This window comes from Apodemus sylvaticus, chromosome 12 (genome assembly GCF_947179515.1).
Source record: "Apodemus sylvaticus chromosome 12, mApoSyl1.1, whole genome shotgun sequence".
NCBI lineage: Eukaryota > Metazoa > Chordata > Mammalia > Rodentia > Muridae > Apodemus > Apodemus sylvaticus.
The window spans coordinates 41,627,619-41,653,953 of record NC_067483.1 but is presented as its reverse complement, the minus strand read 5'-3'; the positions used below and the strand labels follow the sequence as shown (position 1 = coordinate 41,653,953).

Genomic DNA, 26,335 nt, shown 5'->3' with positions numbered 1-26,335 from the left:
ATTTCCACTTCTCGGCTTCTGCCCCTGTCAGCCCTCGTTGCTTCAAAGCTTGGGAATTCATGGCCAAACCAGGACCCCCAAATAGAGCAGATATGTCACAGAGGTGGGGTGGGGGTGGAGGGAGAGGAGGCAGGGGTCCCTGCTCTGTACAGGAAGGAGAGGGAGGCCCAGCCAGGCAGGAAAGGTCCTTTCCAGGTTCCCCAGCCCCACAGCCTGCAGGCATAGGCTAGTCACTAGAAAACAAATATCAGAGCTAAACTGGAGAACACGCTGGGGTGGCTTCCATAGCAGCCCCTCAGACTACCTCTCTGGGGTGTCTTAGAACCCTGTATCTCCTCTGAAGACTTACAGATGGTGGAAGGCTGTGGCCCTCACACCAGACTTCTCATGCCCTCTCCACCAGGGCCACTTGGATGCTTGGAGTGTGAGGAGGGAGCAGTCCCTGAGGCTAAGACTCCGCAGGCTCCCCACCCCTGCCTGGCTGTGGTAGGCCCCTCGCTGGCTCTCAGCCCAACTAGTTCGTGGTTCTTGCTTGCTTGCAAGACTCCTTCACTCTGCAACGTTCCCTAAAGCTTTCCTGGGCCCCAGCGCCTGAATTCCACATCCTCTTCCTCCCACTTCTCCGATTCAACTGTCAAGTGGTGACACAGAAAAAGAACTGCTGTGCAGTAAGCACAGGGGTGGCACCTGAGGGGGGTGGGGGGCCTGCCCTTCCTCTGGCCCTCAGGGAGGAGGGGAGGGCCAGGATGAGCCTTTGAAGTCAGAGGGCTTGGGGCACTTGTCTTTGTTCTTGGCTGTCAGTCAGAGAGAGGGACTCCATGGCTGGTTGATTCTGGCTCCCTCCTCACTGTAGCCTGCTCTCCTGTGAGGTATAGGTGGGATTTCTTGAGGAGGAAGCTCAGTGGAGCTGGGAAGTGGTGGGCCTTGGTGCTGAGGTGATAGAAACAGGAGCCTGGGGATCCCTGCACACTGGGCACAGGGACGGGAGGCTGGGCCCTGCCTTGACCTCCCCACAGCAGTGTTTGTGCTGCAGATGGTGGAGGGAGTGGGAGCTGAAGGGAAAGAGGGCCGCCCGCCCTGGGCCAGCTGTTGATTGTGATCCAGAAAAGGAAGTGAGGATACCACAGGGGCGGGGAGAAGGAAGTAGGCCTCTCCCTCCCCCTCAGGTCTACTCAGTGCCCTCAGTTCACAGTTTTAGCCTGCTGGCCATGAGCACACCTCTTGGTCCTCACAGTGAGGGCCCAGTCGGGGTTCCAGAAGTTGGAAGATGGGTTCTTGGGTAAAGAGCAAAGGAGTCTGGGAGATGGGGAAGGCAGTTGGTGGGGCGAGGGTCAATCTAGGCACGAAACAAGACCCTGAGGCTCTCTTCACGTCTCTGGGTGGTGTCTTACTTCTTACTTGTTATCTGTTCTGCAGAACCTTTCCATTCCTGGGCGAGCAGGGGGGGAGGGGGAGGGATGGGGTGAGGGTGGGAGGCATCTCTCTCTCGTCGCTGACTTGTCTTTCTGATAGGGAATTAGGTTCCAGGACCTTCAGCTTTAGAGAATGTAAAGTTCTACTAAGAAGCCAGAAGGACCTGCCTAACGCCCAAGCAAGCAGATGCTTAGTGGTCACGTGACCTGGGCCAAGCGCCCGACCGTCCAGTCTCAGATTCTCCAACAGCTTCCTCCCTTCCTTCCTTCTTGTCAGGAAGCCGGAACAAGCCCCGTGAAGTACTTTGTCCACAGCCCCAGCGCTTGGAATCACAGACAGGACAAGTCTGAGAGCTAGGGAGCCCCACCTGGTGGTGGAAGTGGAAGGGAGGCTGAGCCTGTCTGTCTGTCTGTCTGTCTGTCTGCCTGTCTGTCTCTTCCTTCCTCCCCTTCCTTTTTCCAGCCAGCCATCATCTTTTTTGGAAAGTTCCACTCCGGCAGGCGAGAGATTCTAGAGATACTCTCAGCAGCCTGGCAAGGGCAGTTCCTCATTTCAGACCAGGAGAGACTAGTGGCCGTGTCTAGACCCTGGCCAGAGGTGGAGAGGAGCCCCGGCAGGGCGAGGTCTTCCGCACATGGAGTCTCACCTATGGTCCTATGGCTAGCACAAGATTTCTCCCTTCCTGCCTTCTTCTCATCATTTCCATCCCGGGGGCCATGAGCCACAACTCCTGTATCTGGTGCTCCCGGAGTTCCCAGGAGTCCTTGTGCCCTGCAGCTCTTGGGGAACCAGGGAGCTGCCAGTCCCAAGAGGCTAAAGCTGTCCCCCGGTAACATTCTAGGATGCTCTGGGTGGATCCAGAGAGGACAGGAGCCCCGGGATGGGAGGTGGCAAACACTGAGGGAGCTCTTCGTTCCCATCCCTGCAAGCCCGAGCTCGTCCTTGGTAGTGTGGGGGAGACAGAGCTCACCAAGGAGGAGTCAGGAAGACACCCAAGGAGGCAGCGGGAGTGGGGTAGTGAAGTCATGGCGTGAAGGCTGAGGCACCCCAGCATGCCCCAGGCTGTGCCTCCATCACGACTGTCCCAGGTGCTCCTTCCTGACCCAGTTTTCCTCCTGCTACCTTTTTGGCGCCTGCAGGTGTTAGGACTTTCCCATAACCCTCATCCCTGATGGGGAGGACTACTGGCTCAGCCAGTTCAGCAGGAACCATGGTTAGCTTTCCTAGAGTGCCAGGAAATAGCCACACTCTATCTATACCTAATGCTGAGCTCAGTGCCCTGGTACAGACTTCAAGCTGAAGGAGACTCCCTCTGTCTCTCCCACATCCAGGACCAGAGGGATGGATACCTGTCCCATGATGGCCCTTCCCCCCAGGAGCCTTTATGCCCTTCCCACTGTGCTGTCATCGATGCTGGCTTATGCACATGGTTGGCTGCCCCCTCCAGCCCCTTGATGAGCTCTCTCAGCCTGCTCAGGAGAAGCTGGACCTTCTCCCTTTCCTGGTGACCTTCCCCAGCTTGTGGGAGGAAGAGGGGGCGACTTGTTCTCTTCTGCCTGGTAATTATCTTCTTCTAGTGTGGGGGATGCCCAAGGCCTGGCTTCAGGCTGTGGGAGCGCAGAGGAGGAGCTGGAAGAGCAGCCTCCAACAGCTGCCTGCCGGGAGGGCCAGACTAGTTCGCACTTGGAAGTTGGGATGCCAGGACCGGCCCTCTCTTTCCTCGCCTTCCCGGCCTCCCGGTCAGCTCACTCCACACTGAGATGGTAGGCCTCAAGACCTTGGGGTTTTCTAGGCAGAGGATGTGGGTTTGTCTGTGGGGGTGGCTTCGGGGGGGGGGAACACATTTTTGCTGAATCGAGAGAATCTTGTCCTGGGCGTAGGGGTCGAGGAGGGGCTGCTTTCTTACCCTCTTCTGAGCCCATCTCTCATCCTCAAGGCTGCTCGAACAGGGTAAAGCTGGTAGCAGGGTCTTCCAAGGCCTAAAGCCTCCCCAAGGCTGGGTCCATAGGGCTAGCCATGAAACATCTTCTGTCCCCACAGGCCTCTCTCTTAGCGACTTCGGGATCCCGATCCTTTACCCCCCTGGACTCCCTCCCCCATGTACTGTGTGTCTCCTCTATGCAGATTCTGAAGTAAGATGCTCACAGAGACATCCTGGCTGCTCACAGAGACTCTGCTACAAGAAACAGAGTGAAGTGTCCCCAGGTGGGGTTTACCAGGTTACTACCTCTCCCCTACATCTCCGCCAGACTGAGGCCTGAGAACCCCCACCCCACTACCCCACTTTCTCTGGTTGCTAGCCCCACTCCCTGCCTCTTCCAGAAGTGTCGTGTGTGTGTGTGTGTGAGAGTGTGTGTGTGCGCACACACACACTCTCACACATGCACTTGTACATGCACACAGCCTGGAAAATTTGATGAGTCTGCAGTGCTAAGTTTCCAGGACCTCATCCAGGCCGGTGGGCGGCTCTGAGGTTTGGGGCTAGATGGAGCTGTGGTGGGGGGTGGGGCGGGCAGCAGCCCCTGGTGCTGGGCAGAGGGTGGAGGCCAGGCAGAGCTCGGTTCTGATGGAGGCCTGAGCTACTTGCTGAAGCAGGCTAGTCTGCCTTGGTGTGCAGAGTCTGCAACTCTCTGTCTGTCTGCACAGCCCCCCCCCCCCCCAGCTTGCTGAGTTCTGGGCTTCCTTCCCAGGGCTCAGAGCCTTTGACTCTGCTCCTTCCCTTCCCACGGCTGAGCTGGCACAGGAGCACCTGGGTGAGCTACACCAGGTGAGCAGCTGGCTGTGGGTGGGTACAGCGGCACAGCCTGGGCTCTGGTGCTGCCAGCCAGGCATCAGCTGGGTCTCTGCGGTGTCTAAGGGCTAGGAGAGGGCAGGGGAGCCAGGCAGGTCCTGCTGACTGAAGTAGAAACAGCAAGGAGAGGGGAGAAAACCCCAGGGATGCCAATCACTGGGAGAAGCTTCCAAGCACAGAGGACTTGAACTGGGCATGGGACCGCCTTTTGCCTTCTCTGCTTGATGGAGTGGGAAGTCCCGGGTTTAAGTCCAGCTTCTTTCCTCACATTCACCCATGTGTGTGTGGACCCCAGGCTGGACCTTTTGGATGTCAGCTTCCTCATCTGAGCAGTGAGATGTGAGAGATGGGTTCCAGGGGCCAGGCAAGCTCTATGCCCACACGATGTGCTTCTTCTGTGCCGGTGACTCCTGGAGCAGGATAGGCAAAAGGGGCGACACACAGCTGGCTCACCCGCCTCATGTATTCAGGATGCCCCCCTCCCTCATGCCTGCCTTGAAACCGCACCCCTGGAAAAACCAATACTATCTGTTAGGAAGGCCCAGGGGAAGGGACCAGTGGCTACCAAGGCCTATTCTAGAGACAGTGTCAGGGAATCAGGCACGTCTGCTCTGTGTATTTATTGACAAGGCCCCTGCAAGTCTTCCCCAAGAGCACAGGGAAGTTTTTCCTTCTGGAGAGCTGACTGCTGACAGCCAGTGGCCGTGAGGGAAGCAGAGGAAGGTGGGCTTGCGGACCTCCTCAGAGGTGCAGCTCCCTTAGGGCCAGATGCTGCTTCTCTTGCACCTCACAGCCTTTCCCAGACCAGGCTGGGTTGGGGTCAGGCTCTGCTGCCTATCTGCAAGTCCTCCCCTCCCACCCTTGCCTGCCTGCCAGCCACCAGGGCAAGGGGAGAGCGAGGGGGCCTAGTTCGTGCCTTCCGGTTTTGCCTCTGCAGACTTTATCAGGATGAGACCCCTGATTCTGTTAGCTGCCCTTCTCTGGCTCCAGGGCTTTTTGGCTGAGGTAAGGTGGGCATGGGGTGGGGCGGGGCGGGTGGGGCTGTTCTCTGGGGCATGTCTAGGCTCCCCACCTCTCTCTGGGGCTCCACAGCTGGTCTTCATTATGGAAGAGGGAAACCGCTCCCTTCCCTCCCAGGCCAGCACAGAAGCCGGGAGGACGGATTGTTCCAGCCTTCCAGGCTGCTGGCTGCTGGCTGTGCAGTGGCCTGCTTCCATGCCTCTTCAGTAGTGTGTGGCAGTCAGTGTGTGGGAGTCAGACACACGGGGAATCTTCTCTCTGGTCTGGATCCTCTCTCCGCGGGCTTTCCCAGAGGCCTGTGCTCCAGAGGCCTCTGCACATCTGCTTCCTCCATTCCTCTCCTCTCCTCAGGAAGATGCGTGCTCATCCTTGGAAGGGAGCCCAGACAGGGAGGGTGGAGGTAGGTGTCTTTAGAGAGAGGGAGAGGGCTCTGGATGTGGGCAGTAGGTGGGTCACAGGGCTCATTTCTCTACCAGACTCTGCCTGTCTCCCCCCCCCCCCCTTGGCTTGTCCTCCTTTTTCAGGGCAGGAGGTAAATGAACTGTGTCCATCCCTCTCCCCAGGTCCACCCCTGCGTGTAAACATCAGCAGCCACGGAGAGCCTAGCAGTCTGTTTCTGAGCTGGGTAGCCACAGAGCCGGGTGGATTTGACTATACCCTCTGCCTCAGGAGTGTGAACGCCTCGGGTTCTCCGGAAGGGCAGCAGCTCCAGGCACACACAAATGAGTCCAGCTTTGAGTTCCATGGCCTGGTGCCAGGGAGTCGCTACCAGCTGGAACTGACCGTCCTAAGACCCTGCTGGCAGAATGTCACACTTACCCTCAGTGCCCAAACTGGTATGAAGCCGTCAGGCTGAGGTGTGTGTGTGTGTGTGTGTGTGGTCTTACTTGGGGTTGGGGCAGGAGGTGACAGCTGCTCTAGAGGACTAGTAGGGGACTCAGAGAAACCAAAAGAGACAACTCCTAGGATGGCGAACCCTTCATCGTATAGACTTTGGTGCTTCTCTTGCCCTTTGGCACAGCCCCGACAGTGGTCCGTGGACTGCAGCTGCACAGCGCTGGGAGCCCAGCCAGCCTGGAAGCCTCGTGGAGCAGTGCCCTGGGGAATCAAGACAGCTACCAACTTCTCCTCTACCACCTGGAATCACAAACTCTGGCATGTAATGTCTCTGTGTCCCCCGACACCCTGTCTTACAATTTTGGCGACCTCTTCCCAGGTAGTCAGTATGTCTTAGAGGTTGTCACCTGGGCCGGCAGTCTCCATGCGAAGACCAGCATCCTCCAATGGACAGGTAAGGTGGGTAGCTGGCCAGGGACCCAGGTAGCAGCTAGACTGGGGGATGTGAGAGCGATGCTGAGTCTGGAACCTTGTAGGCAATGTGTTCCAGTGTGGCTAGGTGTCTGGGATCCCTCATGCTAAAACTGGTGTGAGCATCTTGCTCCAGAGTCCTTCCTCAAGCTTGGCTCTGCTCTCTCTCTCTGCTTCCTGCAGAGCCTGTACCTCCTGATCACCTAGCACTACGTGCCTTGGGTACCAGCAGCCTGGAAGCCTTCTGGAACAGCTCTAAAGGGGCCACCTGGTTTCACCTGATGCTCACAGACCTCCTAGGGGGCACCAACCTGACTGCAGTGGTCAAACAAGGGGTCTCAAGCCACACCTTTCTTCACCTGTCTCCGGGTACACCTTATGAGCTGAAGATTTGTGTTGCTGCTGGGCCCCACCAGATTTGGGGACCCAATGCCACTGAGTGGACCTGTGAGTGCCTAGAGGAGACACAGAGGCTGTTCCACTCTCCTCTGGCCAAGTGGTGAAGAGCAGGGTTTCCCCCAAGGCCTGGAATGGTGTGGCTCTCTGGTTGGCTGGTGATGGACCTGAAGGGATGGTAGTGGTTATGATCAATTAAACTCTCTCCAGGTAGGCTCTGAGCCTGCCACTTCCTGGGTATGGTTTTGTTGAATCCCCAAAGAGCCCGAGAAAGGTCTCACTGTCCTATATTGCTCTAGGCACAGAGAGTACAAATCAGACTACATGTAAATGTGGCTAACTCTGAACCTAGACTGCATGCCTGTCTCAGCCAATGTGACACCGTGTTTTCACCATGAGAAAGAGTTGTGTGATGGTTAACAGTTTCTGCTACCTGTTGACTGTGTGTGTGTCTCTGGGCACGTTGGTTACCTGCTCTGGGTTTTAGTTAGGGTCAGTGTTGTGGGAGATACTGTGGGTAGAATCCTCCGGGCCATGCTGGCAGGCACAGGTATGAGCACTCGAGGTACCCTTGTTTCTGTTCTGGTTGCGTTGCCCATGGCTGGTTGGTAGCTGACAGGTCTTGGCATTCATTTGGAGAATGAAGAGTGAAGCTGGTAATACCCAAATAAGAGGCCGGCAGGTATGTGTAGTGGTTAGAGCACAGAATGAGTTTTCTTACTCATTGTATTGACCCCTGTCTCCTCAGATCCCTCTTACCCATCTGACCTGGTGTTGACCCCCTTACGGAATGAGCTCTGGGCAAACTGGAAGGCAGGTCTGGGAGCCAGGGATGGCTATGTAATGAAGTTAAGTGGGCCAGTGGAGAGTACGCTTACCCTGGGCCCTGAAGAGTGCAATGCTGTCTTCCCAGGGCCCCTGCCTCCAGGACACTATACCTTGTGGCTGAAGGTTCTAGCTGGACCTTATGATGCCCTGGTGGAGGGCAGTATCTGGCTAGCTGGTGAGTCTGACTGGAACAGGGTTCAGGCTGGGAGCTTGCATAGGGAATCTGCAGCCATGGGGGCCGGGGTTCTCACCTTCTGGGGACACTGCTGATTCTTCCAGAATCTGCCACACTTCCCAGGGAGGTCCCTGGCGCCAGGCTGTGGCTGGACGGACTGGAAGCTACCAGGCAGCCTGGGAGATGGGCGCTGCTCTATTCTGCTGATGCCCCAGGCCTCCTAGGGAACATCTCTGTCCCCTCTGGTGCCACTCATGTCACCTTCTGTGGCTTGGTACCTGGAGCCCACTACAGGGTGGACATCGCCTCATCTGTGGGAGATATTACTCAGAGCATCACAGGCTACACGAGTGAGTGCCAGCATGTGAATCCTTTTGGGCCTGGCTCTGGAGGGAAGATAGAGGGAAGGAGGGATTCAGGAGAGCTGGGCAGAAGGCATTATAGGTCTACAACATGGCCCCCTGCCAAACCACGCCCTTTTCAGGTCCCCTGCCACCGCAGTCTCTGGAGATCATCAGCCGGAACAGCCCGTCTGACCTGACAATTGCTTGGGCTCCAGCGCCAGGGCAGCTAGAAGGTTATAAGGTCACCTGGCATCAGGACGGTAGCCAGAGGTCACCTGGCAACCTTGTTGACTTGGGCCCTGACGTTTCGAGCCTGACTCTGAAATCTCTGGTACCTGGATCCTGCTACACTGTGTCAGCATGGGCCTGGGCTGGGAACCACAGCTCTGACTCCCGGAAGATTCACAGCTGCACCCGTGAGTTCCTGGCCTGCCCTCGGGAGGCCACCCAGAACTGGACATGTGGCCTTGTGTCCTCTTCTCTGTGGTGTGAATGAAAATAGAATCAAGAACCTTCTCCCTCTGGTCACGTGGTTGGCTAGCCATGCCTACCCATCTGAACGCCTTTTACCCGTCCACCCATCCATGCATCCCTCTGCCCCTCTATTCCTCCTTCTTACAAGTATCTAGTTAGCGCCTCTCCTTGTTTTAGTAATGGGGCTAGGTGCTAAGGCTAAAGATTATGAACAAGTCCAGAAAAGAAGACTAAAAATGGTTCATATGCTGATGATGTAATATTTTACACATGATATTATAACAAATATAGATTAGTAGGACTTTGCATGATGTAGTAACTATTTTCTTATACTTTAGAAGGGCTGACTATCAGGAATTTTATTGTGCCTTGACCAGATCTTTTCAGACTCACAGTCAGACGCCTGCTTGGGGAGTCTGAGCAGGGTTCCCCGAGAAGGAATGGGGATGAGCTGAAAAAGAAACCTGTGGGGCTAGACAGGATGGGTGGAGGGCCTGAGCTTGCCGAGAGCCCACAGTCTAGAGGCATTTGACAGACACCATGCCACACCCATCAGTGAATGGTGGAGAGTGGGGTCCTGAAGGGCGAGGGAGCAGCCACTGAGCGGGGCCCTACTGGAAACAAGAGAAGAAAACCAGACATGTGCTTAGGGAGCTGATATACCTCAAGGTAGGAGGCAGGCATAGGGCAAGGGGCAAGGGGCAAGGAAGGGGCAAGGGGCAAGGGGCAAGGGGCAAGGGGCAAGGGGCAGGCATCAGGCCCCATTTCTGCAAGAGGTTTTCCTGGGCAGGCAAAATAGCGAGCTTAGAGCTTTTCAGAAGTTGGAACTTGGGGAGTATGGAAGGCCACTTCACATTGTCCTGAATCTCTCTCTTCCTGTCCTCAAAGGCCCCGCTCCTCCCACCAACGTGAGCCTGGGCTTTGCCCGCCAGCCTGCAGCACTGAGGGCTTCCTGGTGTCACCCACCGGGTGGCAGGGGTGCCTTTCAGTTACGGCTTTACAGGCTGAGGCCCCTGACACTGGAAAGTGAGGAGATCCTCTCCCAAGAGGCCCAGAACTTCTCCTGGGCCCAGCTGGCTGCAGGCTGTGAGTTCCAGGTCCAGCTGTCTACCTTGTGGGGGTCCGAGGAAAGCAGTCGTGTCAACGCCACAGGCTGGACACGTGAGTGCTGCTCTACCACAATCTCCTTTCCCAGCCTCTCAGGGACTCTGAGACTGTGGGTAGGCAGCTAGGCTGTCTGTGGGGTCTGCCTCATGTGGCCTTGGCCTCTGTGGGGTCTGCCTCCTGGTCCTGAGGCACCAGGAAACTTCTCACAGGCCCCTCTACGGACTCCTATGTTTGTGCCCTTGCACGGTGCCACCCTGTTCTTGGGATGCCACCCCGTTCTTAGGATGTCCCCTCTAAGACTGTCTTGGGTGTGACTCATTGATAACAGTAGTGTACTCACTGGGCTCCTTGCATATTGTCCTACCCATGTTCTCTTGTGTATCTACTGTAACCAGTTTAGGAATTTGGCACTGTGGTTACCTCGATTCTTAGCCAAGGGAACTGAGGCACAAAGAGAGAAGGTAACCTTTTCTAGTCTCCTTAGCCTTACAAGGAAAGGTGGGATTTTTGTTCAGATAGTATGAACAGAGTAGTTTCTCTGGTACAGCTAACCTCAATTTGCATAGCAGCGTGGGGGCGGGACATAGAAATACAGAGGTACAGAGTATATGGTGAGCACCCCACAAAGCCCCCAGGGCCTGCAGAGCTGGGTTTGGAGTTCCCCCTTTCACACCAACCTGATGTCTTGGGCTTGTTCAGAACTCTTGGGGACAAATAGGAGTTCCTGTCCCCAGCACAACCTTCTCTGACATGGGGACTCTCCATGTCTGCCCGTGTCCCCACTTTTGGCTTCTTTCTCTCCCCTGGGGCACTATCACTGTCCTTTAGACTTCCCCCAAAACCCCACCCCTGCCAAGGACTTTAGGACTTCAGACACCTGGGGGAATAAGTTAGAAGCCTGGCCTGGAAGCCAGGAAACCAGGCTTCTAGCTGTGGCTTGTTTCTGAGAGCCTCAGTTTCCTTATCTGTAAAGTGGTCTGTTACGGTGTGACTAGGCCAAGATCGTATGACTCCACATCCCAGGCTTTGAAGGTGGATGAAGCTGTGGGTAGACTCCAGATAACCACCCTCTGACCTCCTTGGCTGAAGGTTCTAGGAAGGACTGTCTATCCATCCGTCATTCCTGGGCTGCTAAGTTTAGCTTTGATTCCCAGTGGGAGGTAGCAGGGTTAGAGTGAATGAGCAACTTTGAGACTCTCTGTTGCTTAGCATATGTGGTAGATCTGTTTCAGAGTCTAGTTAGAGGTTCCCCTGCTGCCCTGATCTACACCGAGCTCCTAGGCTCTGGGGCGAGGATGGAGGGAATAGGGACAACCTGGTGGTGGTAGGCACTTGGTTTAGGTTACTATCTCTCTATCTGTGCTCCCCCACTTGCTCTCTCTGCAGCCCCCTCAGCTCCTACGTTGGTAAAGGTGACCAGCGAGGCCCCCACCCAGCTCCAAGTATCTTGGGTCCACGCTCCTGGGGGCCGGAGCAGCTACCAAGTGACCCTGTACCAGGAGAGTGCCCGGACAGCCACCAGCATCACAGGGCCCAAGGCAGACAGCACAAGCTTTCTGGGTTTGACTCCTGGCACTAAGTTCAAGGTGGAAGTCACCTCCTGGGCTGGGCCCCTTCACACGGCAGCAGCCAATGTTTCTTCTTGGACCTGTGAGTGGGGCGTGAAAGGCATGGGGGGGGGGGCGGGGGGGGTGGGGGGGAGGAGGCACATTGGCTCCACTCGATCCCATTTCTCAGCTCAGGACTAGCCCCAGGCGCCTGGCTCACCTCTGCCTTCTCTCCACAGACCCACTCACACCCAATGAGCTGCTTGTGTCGATGCAGTCAGGCAGTGCTGTGGTTCACCTGGCCTGGCCCAGTGGTCCCTTGGGGCAAGGGACATGCCATGCCCAACTCTCAGATGCTGGACACCTCTCATGGGAGCGGCCGCTGCCGCTAGGCCAAGAGCTCCTCATGCTAAGGGATCTTATACCAGGCCATACTGTCTCCATGTCTGTGAAGTGTCGGGCGGGGCCGCTGCAGGCCGCTACCCACTCTGTGGTGCTATCTGTGGGTGCGTTCCTCATCTCTCTTAGGTTCTCTTAAGACCTGTAGATGTCTCCAGGGAGGGTGGTATGCCCAAGAAGCTTGATCTTCTGCTCTAAATCACCCGCTCCTCACAGGCAGATGCCTTGCGCGCCCCTGTCCCAGTTTATGCCTCTTCACATGGGCCCCAAAGACAAGTCGTCTCTCCATGACGCTGCTGTCCCTTCCAGGGGCATACATGTCAGCCCTTAGTGTCCTCTGGTTTTGATAATCCTCGACCCTCACCGGACACTGATACCTGACAACCTGAGCATTCTGCTTCCTCAGAGCCTGGCCCTGTGGAAGATGTGCTCTGTCAACCCGAGGCCACGTCCCTGGCCCTGAACTGGACGATGCCTGCTGGAGATGTGGATGTCTGTCTGGTGGTGGTAGAGCAGCTGGTGCCGGGAGGGAGCACTCATCTTGTCTCCCAGGTCAACACCTCGGGGGATGCTCTCCTGCTCCATGAATTGATGCCTACCACGTCTTACCGCCTTAGCCTCACCGTGCTGGGCAGGAATAGCCAGTGGAGCCGGGCCGTTACCCTGGTGTGCACTACTTCTGCTGAGGGTAGGTACTTACCGCCATTTTCTGTTCTACTAGACTCCTGCCACCTCTGTCCGCTGCTGCAGTCCCTCTACTGAGCCTGGCTGCCTGGGGCTCTCCTGGCCCCCAGACCTGGCCCCCTTCCTCTGACCCCTGTCTTATATTTTGGAGCATCTGATTCCTTAACCCAAGAACCCTCCCAGGCCTTATTTAATTGTTCACGAGCCATTTGTCGCCAGGTGTTAGAGAGTGCTGGTGTGCCCTGAAGGCTGATCATTAGTGCTGGGTGGAAGCCTTTGTCTTCTTTCCCCTAGTTTGGCACCCCCCAGAGCTGGCTGAGGCCCCCCAGGTGGAGCTGGGGACCGGGATGGGTGTGACAGTCACGCGTGGCATGTTTGGTAAAGATGACGGGCAGATCCAGTGGTATGGCATAATTGCCACCATCAACATGACACGTAAGTTCTGGGCTTGGAAGGGTTGGGGAGAGCGTGGGTGCACAGGCACAGGTGGGTGAGGACGGTCTAGGGACGGAGACTGCGTGAAAAGCCAAAACCAGGGCCAGGAAAGGGCTTGGCTGCTATTGAGGATAAGGCGGGTGTTGGATTGTGAGTGGGGGTGCTGTCAGAGAAGGAGGGGGCCTCCTGGCCCATGGCTCATCCTGCCTTGTCTCGCTCCCATTCTTCTTCAGTGGCCCAGCCTTCCCGGGAGGCCATCAACCTCACGTGGCATGACCACTACTATAGAGGACAGGACTCCTACCTGGCTCTCCTGTTCCCGAACCCCTTCTACCCAGAGCCTTGGGCTGGGCCAAGGTCCTGGACAGTACCTGTGGGTACGGAGGACTGTCACAACAGCCAGGAGATATGCAATGGGCATCTCAAGCCAGGCTTCCAGTATAGGTGAGGGCTAAGGCCTAGGGAGGGCAGTTCCTCTAAACTCTGGACAATAGACAGGGGCAGACTCCTAACCGAACGCAAGTACCAGTCCACAAGGCTCCATTTGGATCTCTTCCTGGCATCAGTGCGGGGTGGGGGAGGGGGCACCCACCTGATACATAGTTCTTTTGTTAAAAAGAGCTAGGAGGTGAATTCTTTCGGGGACTTTCAGGAAAAATCCAAGGCTTTCTGGTTCCCTATATCTAGAATCGGTTCTTGCTCCCAGAACAAGCCAGAGAAAAAGAAGAGAAGGCAGAGGTGGTCTGTGTAGGATGATAAGGGGCAGGCTGTCCAACCTCTAAAAACGACAGGATGGAAACTAACTAGCTGAGGTAGCCATTGCTGCTTCTTGGCAAGGGTCTCCTTCCCGGTATAAAGCCCTGCTCCTTTCCCCAGGTTCAGCGTTGCAGCCTTTAGTAGGCTCAGCCCTCCGGAGACCATCCTGGCCTTCTCAGCCTTCTCAGGTAGGCCGGGCACCTGGCTGGGTTCCGGCCAGGCACTGGAGAGGGAGAAGGGCTGATATCCCTCTTGGGAGGTGGTGGGAGAGACCGAGCTCAGCTCCCGGGAATCACGTGCTGCTTGGCAGTGTGGGGACCAGAGCATCACTGCTATGCACTGGACTTCAGACCTGGGGTGGGGTTTGGAGCAAGTGTGGGAGAGGCAGAGGCTCTGAAGAGGCTGCTACGGTGTATAGCCCCGGAACCTTCCTGCACACTCCCTGTAACTGGCCACTCCCAAACCCCTTTCATTCAAGAACAGCTCAGTCTAGAAGGAACCCTAGGGGACACTCCAAGGGAGTCAAACAGGATATATAAATTAGAATTTCCTAGTAGGTACATTGGAAACTAAAAAGAAATAGGGCATGGTGACATATGCCTTTAATCCCATCACCCCCATTCCCTGAGAAGACAGAAGCAGGAGAATCTCCAAGCCTACTTTGGCCTGCCTATTCCAATCCAGCCAGGGCTTTATAGTGAGACCCTGTCTCAACAAACAACAGGAAAGAAAGGCAACAGAAAGAAGTAGCAGTTACTTTTAGTAACTGTTTTATTTAAAGGAGAATAGTTAAAAGTAAGTTAATGTTTCAGAATCAGGAAGTGTTTGAGAGCCTGGGGTTTGCCTAGCATGCACCAAGCCCTGGGTTGGACCCCTAGCACTCACTAGACCGGTACTGTGGACTACACCACCGGTCTCCCCAGCATCTGAAAGGTAGAGGCTGAGGAATCAGAAGTTCAAGGCTGCCCTCAGACATTTAATTAGAAGTCATCCTGGGATTCTTGAGACTGGGGCCAGTTGTGGAGCTGCCATCTTAAATTGTTGTCACCACACTGGGCGCTCAAGAGCCCGATGTGGCTGCTGGTTACTGCAGCTTGTGGTACAGTTGAAGGTACAGGAGGCCAGGCCTTCATTCCCATCCCTCTTGAGGATGTCAGGGTCTGTGGGGTATGGCCAGACACTAGGAGGAAAGCTGTCTGTCTGTCTGTCTGTCTGTCTGTTCTCACCAACCTACAACCCCAGACAGATATTTCTAGATTCTGTTTCGTGTCTGAGACTTCTTGGAACATGGTGAGATATCACTACATTCTGTCTAGCACAGTGGTTCTCAACCTTCCTAAGGCTGCGACCCTTTAACACAGTTCCTCATGTTGTGATGACCCCCCCAACCATACATAGCATTCCATTGCTACTTCATAACTGTAATCCTACTGCTGTTGTGACTTGTAATGTAAATAGCCGATACGCGGGATATCTGACATGTGACCCCCAAAGGGGTTGTGACACACAGTTGAGAACTGCTGATCTTGAAGGCCCAGGTCCAGGAGAGGCTGGCATGGCCTGTGGGGCCACTTGTGGAGCTGCCATGGTCAATGTTTCCTTCCCTTCCACAGAGCCCCAGGACAGCATTTCTCTGGTGGCCATGCCCCTGACACTAATGATGGGAACTGTGGCGGGCTTCGTTGTCATTGTGTGTGCAGTGCTATGCTTGCTGTGCTGGTGGCGCCTGAAGGGACCAAGGTGAGGAGGAGGCAGGTGGGCCTGGGAGGCCCTGTGTGATGGGAAACCCTGACTTGCCTCCCGTTCTGTCTCCACTGTCACAGGCGGGAGAAGAGTGGCTTTTCCCAGGAGTTGATGCCTTACAACCTGTGGTGAGTGCATTGAGACACGCTACCCAACGGCACTGGCAGCGGAAGCAGTGTGACCCTACAGCCCGGCCTGCTAGTGCGAGGCTCCCCGGGGCTGCACCAGATGGGGGAAGGGGTGGGTGGGCTCTAGTCTCCGCTAGTCAGCCCCTCATGTCTTCTCAGGCTTTTCAGACATGGTTCCTCTCTTTCCATTCTTCTTTCTCCTCCTATTCAAACACTCACTGTAGAAGTCCAGGGTTTCCGAGAGATAGGATCAAGGGCTGAGAATCCAATGAGGTAGCAGGCCAGAGACCCAGAGAAGGGTCTGAAGGTATCTCCTGGCTGATTCCCTCTCAGGGGGGACAAGTCAGTTTTGCTTGTGTTAAGGCTTTTCACTGATTGGACAAGGCCATCTCACAAGAGAGAATCTCATTGGCTTGGCCCATACTGCTGCTATTCTCAAAGGGCCAAAGAGGGCTGGAGAGAGGGTTCAGTAGGTAAAACATTTGCTATGTAAGCATGAGAACTGGAGGTCTGCTGGGTACGGCAGCCCGTCTGTGATGTCCGTGCTCAGAGGGAGATGATAAAGTCGGAGGAGTAAGTTGGTTAGTTAGAACAGCCAAAACGGCGAACTCTAGATTCGCTTGAGAGACACTGCCTCAGCGCGTAAGGTGGAGGGTGACTGAGAGTGACGCCTGGCCCCAGGTCACGTGACCACGGCTTTATATGTGCCCTCCCCACTAAAAAAGCTGGGAAGATTTTTAAATCCTAGCCTGAAGAAAGCCAAGGCAGGCAGATCCCTGAAGGTTATAGGCCAGCCTGCTCTACAAGTTGAGTTCCAGGACATCCAGGGCTACACAGAGAGACCCTGTCTTAGGGGGCAAAAAAGGCAAAAGATCGATAGGATTTAAAGAAAAATCAGAGTCTGTCAGGGAAATTGACTGTTAATATCACCCATAAAACATGGTCATAGCAGCATCCTGGATAACATGCACCTATAACTCGGGTGCCCTGCCGGGCCAGGGTGGTATATATATTCAATATCACACTCCCCTTCTTCAGTCCTTGCTAACTGGCTTTCTGACTTTGTGAACTTCAGAAAAAAAAGTATTTTGTTGAAAAATACACTATATAGTATGTATATAAAAATACATTCTATATGTAGTCTGGAGGAATGGATTGAATCAGGACTGGTCACTTTTCCTCTTATTGACTTCCTGTTAAATTGACCCCATGTAGACTGGGCTGCAGTTCAGAGCTAGAACATTTGCCTGCCGTGTGCAGGCCCTAGGTGTGATCCCCCAAACTGAAGAAACTCCTAAACAACAAACGATCAGCTGGGTCCAAATGCCCTAGCACACACATATCTGGACTTCCTGCCTCTGGCCCATCTCCCTCTCTGCTCCCCGCTTTCATTTTATCACACTGTGGGTTTGGGGGCACTGCTGGGTCCTGGAGAAACTTTCTGTTCTACACAGGGAGGGTGGGGCAGCCCAGCATCTGCATGTCTGATGCCTGCCTTCCCTGCTGCTTCATTGTGCAGGCCAGTTTTGTACCTGTCTCCTAGGACAGGGCGGGGCACGCACTCCTAAAGCTGGGGTCTATTCTTTTCCTCTTCTGCCAGGCGGATCCATCGGCCCATCCCCATCCACACCTTCCAGCAGAGCTATGAGGCCAAGAGTGCACATGCGCACCAGGCCTTCTTCCAGGAATTTGAGGCAAGTCCTGTGTCATCCTGTGTCCCAAGGAGGGAGGACCGGGACCTCTGGGCTGGGCTGGTCCTGCCTCCCAGCCTAACTTCTACCACTTACCCTGCCTGCTGCGGGGTGAGTTGGGTCTGCATCTGTAACTGGCACCTGCCTTGACTTTATAGGAGCTGAAGGAGGTGGGCAAGGACCAGCCCAAGTTAGAGGCTGAGCACCCTGCCAACATCACCAAGAACCGGTACCCACACGTGCTACCCTGTGAGCCAATGCTGGGGGCAGGAGGGAGGTCGGGAGGGGGTTGGAGCTTGGCCTTAAGGAGGGGCCACATGTGCTGCTTCCAAATGTACACCATGTACTCTCCGCAGATGACCACTCCAGGGTCAGGCTGACCGAGCTATCAGGAGAGCCTCATTCTGACTACATCAATGCCAACTTCATCCCAGTAAGAGCTGCCTGCCTGCAGGCACGAGGAGCATTCCTGCTGGGGTTTTGCAGGACACTGTCCTGTGCTAGCTATTGTAGTTGTCTGGGAGCATCACCTGGCCATGCCTTTTTAGGGGAGAGGTCTACTGTGTGCCAGGTTCTATACTGGGCTCCCAGGAGGCAAGGCTGGCTTAACTATACACACACACACACACACACACACACACACACAAAGGAGCCTGTGTATAAGTGTGTGTGTGTGCATCAGAGAGAGAGAGACGGAGACGGAGAGGGAGAGAGGGAGAGGGAGAGGGGGAGAGGAAGAGGGGGAGAGGAAGAGAGAGAGGGAGAGGGGGAAGGAGAGGGAGAGAGGGAGAGGGGGAGAGAGAGGGAGAGGGGGAGAGGGATTGATTTCAGTGTGACAGGTGATAGGTCAGAGGAACAAGACAGACTCAGGCACATGAAGGAAAGGGAACGTTTGGTACACTTGAATAATCAAAAAGACCTTAGAGGAGGATGGATTTGATATCTTGAAGGATGAATGGGATTTTGATAATCAATGGGGAGGAGGACATCCCAGACAGAAACTTCTAGAGGACAGCCAGACAGGGAGGTACAAGTTTTGTGTATGTCTAGCAGAATGTAGAGTGCAGTGTTGGGTGGTGGGCATGGGTTTGGACTGGATGAAGGATAACTTGGATTATCACACTGAGGGCTTTGATTCCACCTGCCAGTAATGGCAGCCATGGGCAACCTAACACACACACACACACACACACACACACACACACACACACACACAGAGAGAGAGAGAGAGAGAGAGAGAGAGAGAGAGAGAGAGAGAGAGAGAGAATGTTTGACTTTAGGAAGATCGTTCTGGACCTGCCCATGATGGTAGACACCTGTAATTTCAGCATCTGGAAGACTGAATCAGGAGAATTAGGAGTTCGAGGACAGCCTGGGCTACATTGTAAATCACTGTCTCCAGGGTTAGTGAGGAGGTGGCTGTATAGACGGTTTCTAGCATGTCAGGGTCTTGCATTTCCATGCATGTTTTTCTCACTCTTTCCAAGTGGGACATGGGTGGTGGCAGTGTCCTTCAGGTCACCCTCTGGGATCACAGTTCCTGTAGGTCATACATGATCATAACCACTGCTGAATGTTTGATGGGCCTGGCTGGCCAAGACCCTGTCTGGTAACATGCTCCTACCCTGCACCCCACACCTTAGGGCTACAGCCACCCACAGGAGATCATTGCCACCCAGGGGCCTCTCAAAAAGACGCTAGAGGACTTCTGGCGGCTGGTGTGGGAGCAGCAAGTACACGTGATGGTCATGCTGACAGTGGGCATGGAGAACGGGCGGGTGAGTGCCCTGCAGCTCCCCAGAACCACCACCAGGTGGCACATGTCCTTTTCGAAGGAGTGCCCTCCTCCCCTGTTTGGGGCAGATAGACAAGCTGGGAGTTGGTAAGGGATTCTGAGTATCACCTAAGGGGGGAAAGTGGGGAGCCCCTTGGCTTTGTGAATTCCTGGCTTCATTCAGTTCCTCCTGGTCACTTACTCTAGGTAGTGCAGGGACAAAGAAGGCTCTCCTCTGTCAGCCCAGGGCTACCTCCTCTGTGCTATGCATGGACAAGGCTGGCTTAGAGCAAACAGAGGTTGTCCTCCTGTTGAAGCAATGAGGAAAGGCCAGACTCCTCCTAAGTCAGGGCTACCTAGCTACCAAAGCCAACGCAGAGCCCTAAGGGGGTTGTAAGGGCATTGGAGCTTAGCCAGGGGAGGGAAGCTTCTGGAAGAGATGGCCTCATGCCTGGGTGGAGGCAAAGAAAAGAATTTCATTAGAATGGCAGGGGCCAAAACTATGGGTGGGGTGGTTGAGACTGGATACAGTAGGGAAACACCATGACAGGCCCCCCCTCACAAAGCACCCCCTTACCCCCAGGTCCTGTGTGAGCACTACTGGCCAGCCAACCCCACACCTGTCACCCACGGTCACATCACCATACACCTCCTGGCAGAGGAGCCCGAGGATGAGTGGACCAGGAGGGAATTCCGGCTGCAGCACGTGTGTGCCCAGGGGACAGGGCTGGTGGGCGGGGCGCTAAAGCGGAGACTCCCCTCCTGCTCCACACGGTCTGTTTCCTGATGATGGTCATAAGCGCTCAGTCCCGGGGCGGGATAGCATGTGGGGAGGGGGTCAAAAGGCACAGGGAAGGCTAGAGACTGAGCCAGGATCACGCCCATGGAAAGAAAGAGCCGGTCCTTCTACCTTATGCTCGGCTCAAAGGTCCGTGGTCACTCTAACCTCCTTCTTGCTACCACATGCTGTGACCTCTCAGCACAGGAAAAGCCAGAGACTAGAATAGCCTCCCTGCCTGGCCTTCTTTGGGAGGTAGAGAGACACCAAGAGACTAGAGACAGATCAGAGAACCACATCGGGGCAAGGACACAGGTACGGGTACGGGCTACATAGCCATGTCCTGCACTGTGAAGTAGGAGCGTCCTTCTGCCCTTAAAGAGTTGGTGAGGAAGGATTCTGAGATTAGGAAGAGGCCCTGGCGTTAAGAAAATGAGCACAAGCTGTCCCCACCCTCCCCAGGGTACCGAGCAAACGCAGAGGCACGTGAAGCAGCTACAGTTTACTACCTGGCCAGACCACAGTGTCCCCGAGGCTCCCGGCTCTCTGCTCGCTTTTGTGGAGCTGGTGCGGGAGCAGGTGAAGGCCACGCAAGGCAAGGGACCCATCCTGGTGCACTGCAGGTGAGGACTGGCGGGGGATGAGGGGAGGCGGAGGGCCCCGGGCTGGCCATGAGCGAGCCGGGGAAGGGCTCTGGATCTCTAGGAGTCCTTTCCCTCCCACGCTTGGTCTCCACGCGCCGTCCGTCCCTACAGTGCGGGCGTGGGCAGGACGGGCACCTTTGTGGCTCTCTGGCGGCTGCTGCGACAACTGGAGGAAGAGCAGGTGGCTGACGTGTTCAACACCGTGTACATACTCCGGCTGCACCGGCCCCTCATGATCCAGACCCTGGTGAGGGCCCCTGTGCACTGGGCTGGGCGGCTTAGTCCCAAAGGAGTGGAAGAGGGTAGCGGGCCTCAGGAGAGCACGAAGCTCAAGGGACATGCGGGAGAGCATGATGGGGTGAGGCTCGCACCTAGGTTACCATTTTTGATTTTTTTTTTTTGTTTTTTTTTTGTATTTGGTTTTATTGAAACAGGGTTTCTCTGTGTAGCCCTGGCTGTCCTGGAACTCACTCTGTAGATCAGGCTGGCCTCGAACTCAGAAATCCACCTGCCTCTGCCTCCCAAGTGCTGGGATTAAAGGCGTGTGCCACCACCGCCTGGCTTCGGTTACCATCTTACCCTGACTGCCTTTCTGTAAAAGGAGAGAAGGCACTGGCCCCTGACACTGTAGACAGCTCAGTATCTAGTCCTGCTTGCCACACCCCTCTGCCTGGTGGGTTGGGACCAGGACCATTTCCCTCCTGGACCAAGGCCACTTAGCATGTCAGTGCCCTCTCTCTGCAGAGTCAATACATCTTCCTGCACAACTGCCTGCTGAACAAGATTCTGGAAGGGCCCCTTGATGCCTCAGAGTAAGTCAGTTACCCTCAGGTCCAGGCAGGTGGGCACCGGTGTCCTGAGCTTCCCACAGGCTCTGAGCTCCCTGCCACTAGACCCAGCAGAGAGGACAGGATGCAGGGGGCTGGACAACCAAGTGCTTTCTCTCTCCTCCCTCCTCCAGCTCCGGCCCCATCTCCGTGATGAATTTTGCACAAGCTTGTGCCAAGAGGGCAGCCAATGCCAATGCCGGTTTCTTGAAGGAGTACAGGGTATACTTTGAGCCAAGGAGTGAGTGACCACGGAACAGTTCCCTCTGCCCATCCTTACCATGTCCATCTCTTTCCCAGCTCCTCAAGCAGGCCATCAAGGACGAGACTGGCTCTCTGCTGCCCCCTCCTGACTATAATCAGAACAGCATGGCCTCCTGTGAGTCTCACTGGATACGAAGTTGGTTGGGGTGGAGCAAATGCATACTGTGAGATGTTACCCCCTGGCAACCTCAACCTCCTCGTCACCGTCTCCCAGGTCATCATTCTCAGGAGCGGTTGGCCCCGGTGGAGGAGAGCCCTGCTGATACCACGCTGGAAGCCTCGCTCTTCCCTGTGAGATGATGCTGATCCTGCAGGCCTCCCTCTTTGACTGCTTGCACTTCCCTGCGGGGGAGGGGGGCTGGGGCTGGGTCCTAGGAGCTACTATAGTGCAGATGGGTGGTCAGGAGACCCCTTAATCCCCGGGAATCAACAAGCTGTGCTCTGCAGGGTGGGCCGTTTGGTCGCGATCACGTGGTACTGACTGGCTCGGCCGGACCAAAGGAACTCTGGGAAATGGTGTGGGAACATGGCGCCCACGTGCTCGTCTCCCTGGGCTTGCCTGATACCAAGGAGAAGGTGAGGGGAGTGGAGGGACGGGGTGTGTGGCTCCAGGAATGGCGCAGGGAGAGGAGGACTTCATGGCTGTCCCGCCAGGGCATGGGCGGAGATTTTGGAAGCTGACTGAGAGGCCTGCCTGTTTTGGTCTAGCCACAAGACATCTGGCCAATGGAGACGCAGCCTCTTGTCACAGACATGGTGACAGTGCACAGAGTGGCAGAGAGCGACACAGCTGGCTGGCCCAGTATCCTCTTCAGAGTCATACATGTAGGTGTTGCGATCACAGGGCTCGGGGCAGAGAGCAGTGATCTCAGAATCCCACGCTGGCTTCCCCCTGCCGCCCGCCCTCCCTCCCGAGCACTAATGCTGATCTTGCCCTTCCTGCAGGGGGAGAGTGGAACAGAAAGGCAGGTTCAGTGCCTGCAGTTTCCACGCTGTGAGACTGGGTGTGAGCTCCCAGCTAACACCCTCCTGACCTTCCTTGATGCTGTGGGCCAGTGCTGCTCCCAGGGCAACAGCAAGAAGCCAGGGACCCTGCTCAGCCACTCCAGGTGCCATCGACAAATGCCACATGCCAACTTGGGCTATGGGTCAAAGGGTAGTCTCCAGGGCTCTGTCTCTGTACATTTGCAGGGATTTGGTAGGGTTGGCCAATCAAGTGCCTAGCATCTATTCCCGGTCCTTAGAACTGACCTTGATTTCCCCATGTCCCTGGACACTGTCCCCTCCCCAGAGGTCCCACATCTAACTCTAGGTCACTTACAGCAAAGGCACAAACCAGCTGGGGACCTTCTTGGCTATGGACCAGCTGTTACAGCAAGCAGGGACCGAGTGCACAGTGGACATCTTCAGTGTGGCCCTGAAGCAGTCACAGGCCTGTGGCTTTATGACCCCAACGCTGGTAAGACGCAAAGAGGGGAGGGGACTTACTGTGAAGGGGATCAAAGAGAGGCAGGTTTTGTCCCAGCGATGGGTGACTGTTAGATTGTCCCATCCAGGTCACCACCAGCTGGCTCTGTGGACCACCATGCCCTGCCCAGAAGGAGTAGGGGTTAGGAGAGCCCTGGGAGCCTTTCTCTGTCAGGTTTGGGCAAGCAGGTGAGGGACCTTGTCCATGTCTACCCTCAGGAGCAGTATATCTACCTCTACAACTGTCTGAACAGTGCATTGCGGAACAGGCTGTCCCGAGCTGGGAAGTGGCCCGCACCCTGCTAGGTATCATGTTCCAGCAATTCTGCCCCGGCCTGGCTTCCCCAGGAGAGCAGATCCACTGGGCCTCACACTGTCAAAGGGCAGAGTCCGGGAATAAAGAGACGTGGTCAAATCATGGTTGTGTTCTGTTTCTCCATTCCTCAGTCTAGGGCAGGGGTGACAGCCAGAGCTTGGTCTAGCTAAGCCAGTTGGCCTAAAGCTGGCACACCCTGGACGTTTTCCTGGTGTCCCCTGTTCTCTAACCCTCTGTGTTTCCAGTGTATTCAGACATCAACCTTTCTACCTGTCTCAGTTAGGGTTTCCATTGCTGTGAAGAGACACCATGACCACGGCAGCTCTTAGAAAGGACATGATGTAATTGGTGCTGGCTTACAGGTTCAGGGCTTTAGCCCATTATCACCAACGTGGTAAGCATGGCAGCGTCCAGGCAGACATGGTGCTGAAGGATCTGAGAGGTCTACATCTTGTTCCAATGATGAACAGAAGGCTGGCTTCCAGGCAGCTAGGATGAGGTGTGTGTGTGTGTGTGTGTGTATGTGTACGTGCGCACGAGCACCCATATCCACAGTAATATACTTTCTCCAACAAGGCCACACCTCCAAAGAGTGCCATTCCCTGGGCCAAGCACATACAGACCACCACACTGTCCCTAGCATCCTGTGGTGCTGAGCCGCAGATCCGTGTCTGTGTCTCATTCACTCATCTGCTACCCCGAATGTGTCGGAATTACTGAGTTTTCTCCAGCTTCTTAACTTCTGCCCCCATCCCCTTGGGTATCTGCCAGCCCCCGGGGCCTGTCCTCAATCACTGCGGGCTCCTTGCCAGGGTAGAAGTGCTAAAGCCACACTGTGACCCTTAAGCAAGGAGCCAGGGGTGGCTCTGGTGGAACCTGCCAAGTTTCCCTCATTCCTGCATTGGCTTCCTTTCTTTTATACAGGCTACACCCATGGTGGGAGTGGCCAGAGTTCTCATTGGCCAACTTGGTTTTTAACAGTGTGCAAGAGTCCAATAGTTCCCTTGGGTGAAGAAGGGTAACAGAAGCTTCCTGGGTCCTGGGAGGTAGTCATTTTGTAGAATTCTCACCTAATATGCATGGTATCCTGGGCTCGATCCCCCCAGTGCCACATAAAGCTTGCACGGTAGCCCATGACTGGAATCCCAGCATTCGGCATGCGAAGACAAGAGAGTCGGAACTCAAGGTCATCTTCAGCTACATAACAAGTTTGAGGCCATCCTGGGCTACAGGAGACCCTGACTCAAGGAACAAAAGGAAGAGCTGGGCGGTGGTGGCACATGCCTGTAATCCCAGCACTCTGGGAGGCAGAGGCAGGCGGATTTCTGAGTTCGAGGCCAGCCTGGTCTACAGAGTGAGTTCCAGGACAGCCAGGGCTACACGAAGAAACCCTGTCTCCAAAAAAACCAAATCCAAAAGAAAAGAAACAAAAGGAAAAAGAACGAAATAACAAGAAAGGTGTGTGTGTGTGGGGGGGGGCTGGGCTGTTAAGAAGCCCAGTGGGCAAGGGTGCTTGGTGCCAAAGCTGACAACCTGCGCTCAGTCCCTGGGGCCCATATGGTGATGGAGAGAATCGACTCCCCTGATTGGTCTCTGATCCCCTGCCACACTCACATCATGTGCCCTGGCACATGTGCCCACACTACCTACAGATAAGATTTGTGTGTGTGTGTGTGTGTGTGTGTGCCTGCATGTATGTCTGGGTGAGGGTGTCAGGTCTTGGAGATACAGACAGTTGTGAGTTGCTGTGTGGGTGCTGGGAATTGAACCTGTATCCCCTGGAAGAGCAGTCAGTGCTCTTAACGATGGAGCCGGCTCTACAACCACACACACACACACACACACACACATGTGTACTTTTTTTTAAAAAGTGGGGCTTTCTACTAGCTGGGAGCCTTCGTAAAGTAAGAATGGGTTCATGTGACTCCCCTAGGACTGAACATTAATGTTTCTGCATTTCTCAGGAGTCTAAGGAGTTGGATGACTCACTCTCCATCCTGTGGGCAGGCTGGATACTCGGCTCCAAGTCACCCAAGCCCACTTCAGAAGGCTGCTCCAGAGGTGGAATGGGGCCCACGTGGGAGTTTCCAGCTTTGGCCGGAGGCCTGAAGCAGCATGAATGGTGTGTGTGTGTGTGTGTGTGTGTGTGCGCGCGCGCGCGCGCGCGCGCGTCTTAGTCAGGGTTTCTATTCCTGCACAAACATCATGACCAAGAAACAAGTTGGGGAGGAAAGAGTTTATTGAGCTTACACTTCCACGTTGCAGTTCATCACTAAAGGAAGTCAGGACTGGAACTCAAGCAGGTCAGGAAGTAGGAGCTGATGCAGAGGCCATGGAGGGATGTTTCTTACTGGTTTGCTTCCCCTGGCTTGCTCAGCCTGCTCTCTTATAGAATCCAGGACTACCAGCCCAAAGGTGGTACCACCCACAAGGGGCCCTCCCCACTTGATCACTAATTGAGAAAATGCCCCACAGCTGGATCTCATGGAGGCACTTCCCCAACTGAAGCTCCTTTCTCTGTGATAACTCCAGCCTGTGTCAAGTTGACACACAAAACCAGCCAGTACAGTGTGTATGGGGGGTTAGAGCCAAGGTGAAGGCACAGGATAAATGAGGGCAAATACAGAGGAGGGCTTCTGCTTGCAGGGCTGTGGAGGGCCACTCTGTGACCGTCTTACAGGCCCACCCTATACTTCTATCGCGGCCTCACTGGAGTCCTGGGAGCACAGTTCTTTTGGCTTCTTGGTCTGACTGTGCAGCTTCCTTTTCTGCCGGGACCACAGCATTCACAAGGATGGAGAGGAATTGATGAAGTGTTTGGGGTATAGAAATGAAGGCTGCCTCCAAGGTCCTTATGTCTCTGGTGTGGAGCAGGCAGAGTCAAACTGCTCCCAACCTGGTCTAGTTCTACCCCAGGGCTTGGCTCAGGGAAAGATCTGGAGACCAGAGAAAGCAAAAGAGCACGTGAAGAAAACATGACTAGCCCAGGCTGGCCCAAGAGAGCTGAATCTTGACTCCAGTTTTAG

General features: G+C 55.2%; 1 protein-coding gene across 6 annotated transcripts; it reads left to right on the top strand.

Moving 5' to 3' along the window:
• The first annotated feature begins 933 nt into the window (after nucleotides 1-933).
• On the top strand, nucleotides 934-23,411 carry LOC127697390 (receptor-type tyrosine-protein phosphatase V). Of its 6 annotated transcripts, none has more exons than XM_052200509.1 (38): nucleotides 934-1,279; nucleotides 1,513-2,501; nucleotides 2,745-3,176; nucleotides 3,538-3,618; nucleotides 4,104-4,180; nucleotides 5,142-5,209; nucleotides 5,576-5,624; nucleotides 5,788-6,060; nucleotides 6,246-6,515; nucleotides 6,716-6,979; nucleotides 7,677-7,931; nucleotides 8,036-8,281; nucleotides 8,416-8,691; nucleotides 9,638-9,910; nucleotides 11,243-11,506; nucleotides 11,643-11,909; nucleotides 12,209-12,490; nucleotides 12,781-12,921; nucleotides 13,155-13,365; nucleotides 13,798-13,865; nucleotides 15,291-15,417; nucleotides 15,501-15,548; nucleotides 17,149-17,242; nucleotides 17,398-17,488; nucleotides 17,596-17,672; nucleotides 18,883-19,017; nucleotides 19,597-19,719; nucleotides 20,254-20,414; nucleotides 20,547-20,682; nucleotides 21,180-21,247; nucleotides 21,397-21,484; nucleotides 21,563-21,641; nucleotides 21,741-21,817; nucleotides 21,974-22,102; nucleotides 22,235-22,351; nucleotides 22,472-22,635; nucleotides 22,850-22,985; nucleotides 23,213-23,411. In XM_052200509.1, exons 6-38 carry the CDS (start codon nucleotides 5,153-5,155, stop codon nucleotides 23,297-23,299), a joined length of 5,133 nt encoding a protein of 1,710 aa, XP_052056469.1. In that variant the 5' UTR covers nucleotides 934-1,279; nucleotides 1,513-2,501; nucleotides 2,745-3,176; nucleotides 3,538-3,618; nucleotides 4,104-4,180; nucleotides 5,142-5,152; the 3' UTR covers nucleotides 23,300-23,411. The 6 variants fall into 6 exon arrangements, with proteins under 6 accessions (XP_052056469.1, XP_052056471.1, XP_052056468.1 ...); XM_052200511.1 differs by having other exon boundaries at nucleotides 1,513-3,176; nucleotides 7,677-7,745; nucleotides 7,821-7,931; XM_052200508.1 differs by having other exon boundaries at nucleotides 1,690-3,176.
• Nucleotides 23,412-26,335: the final 2,924 nt, after the last annotated feature.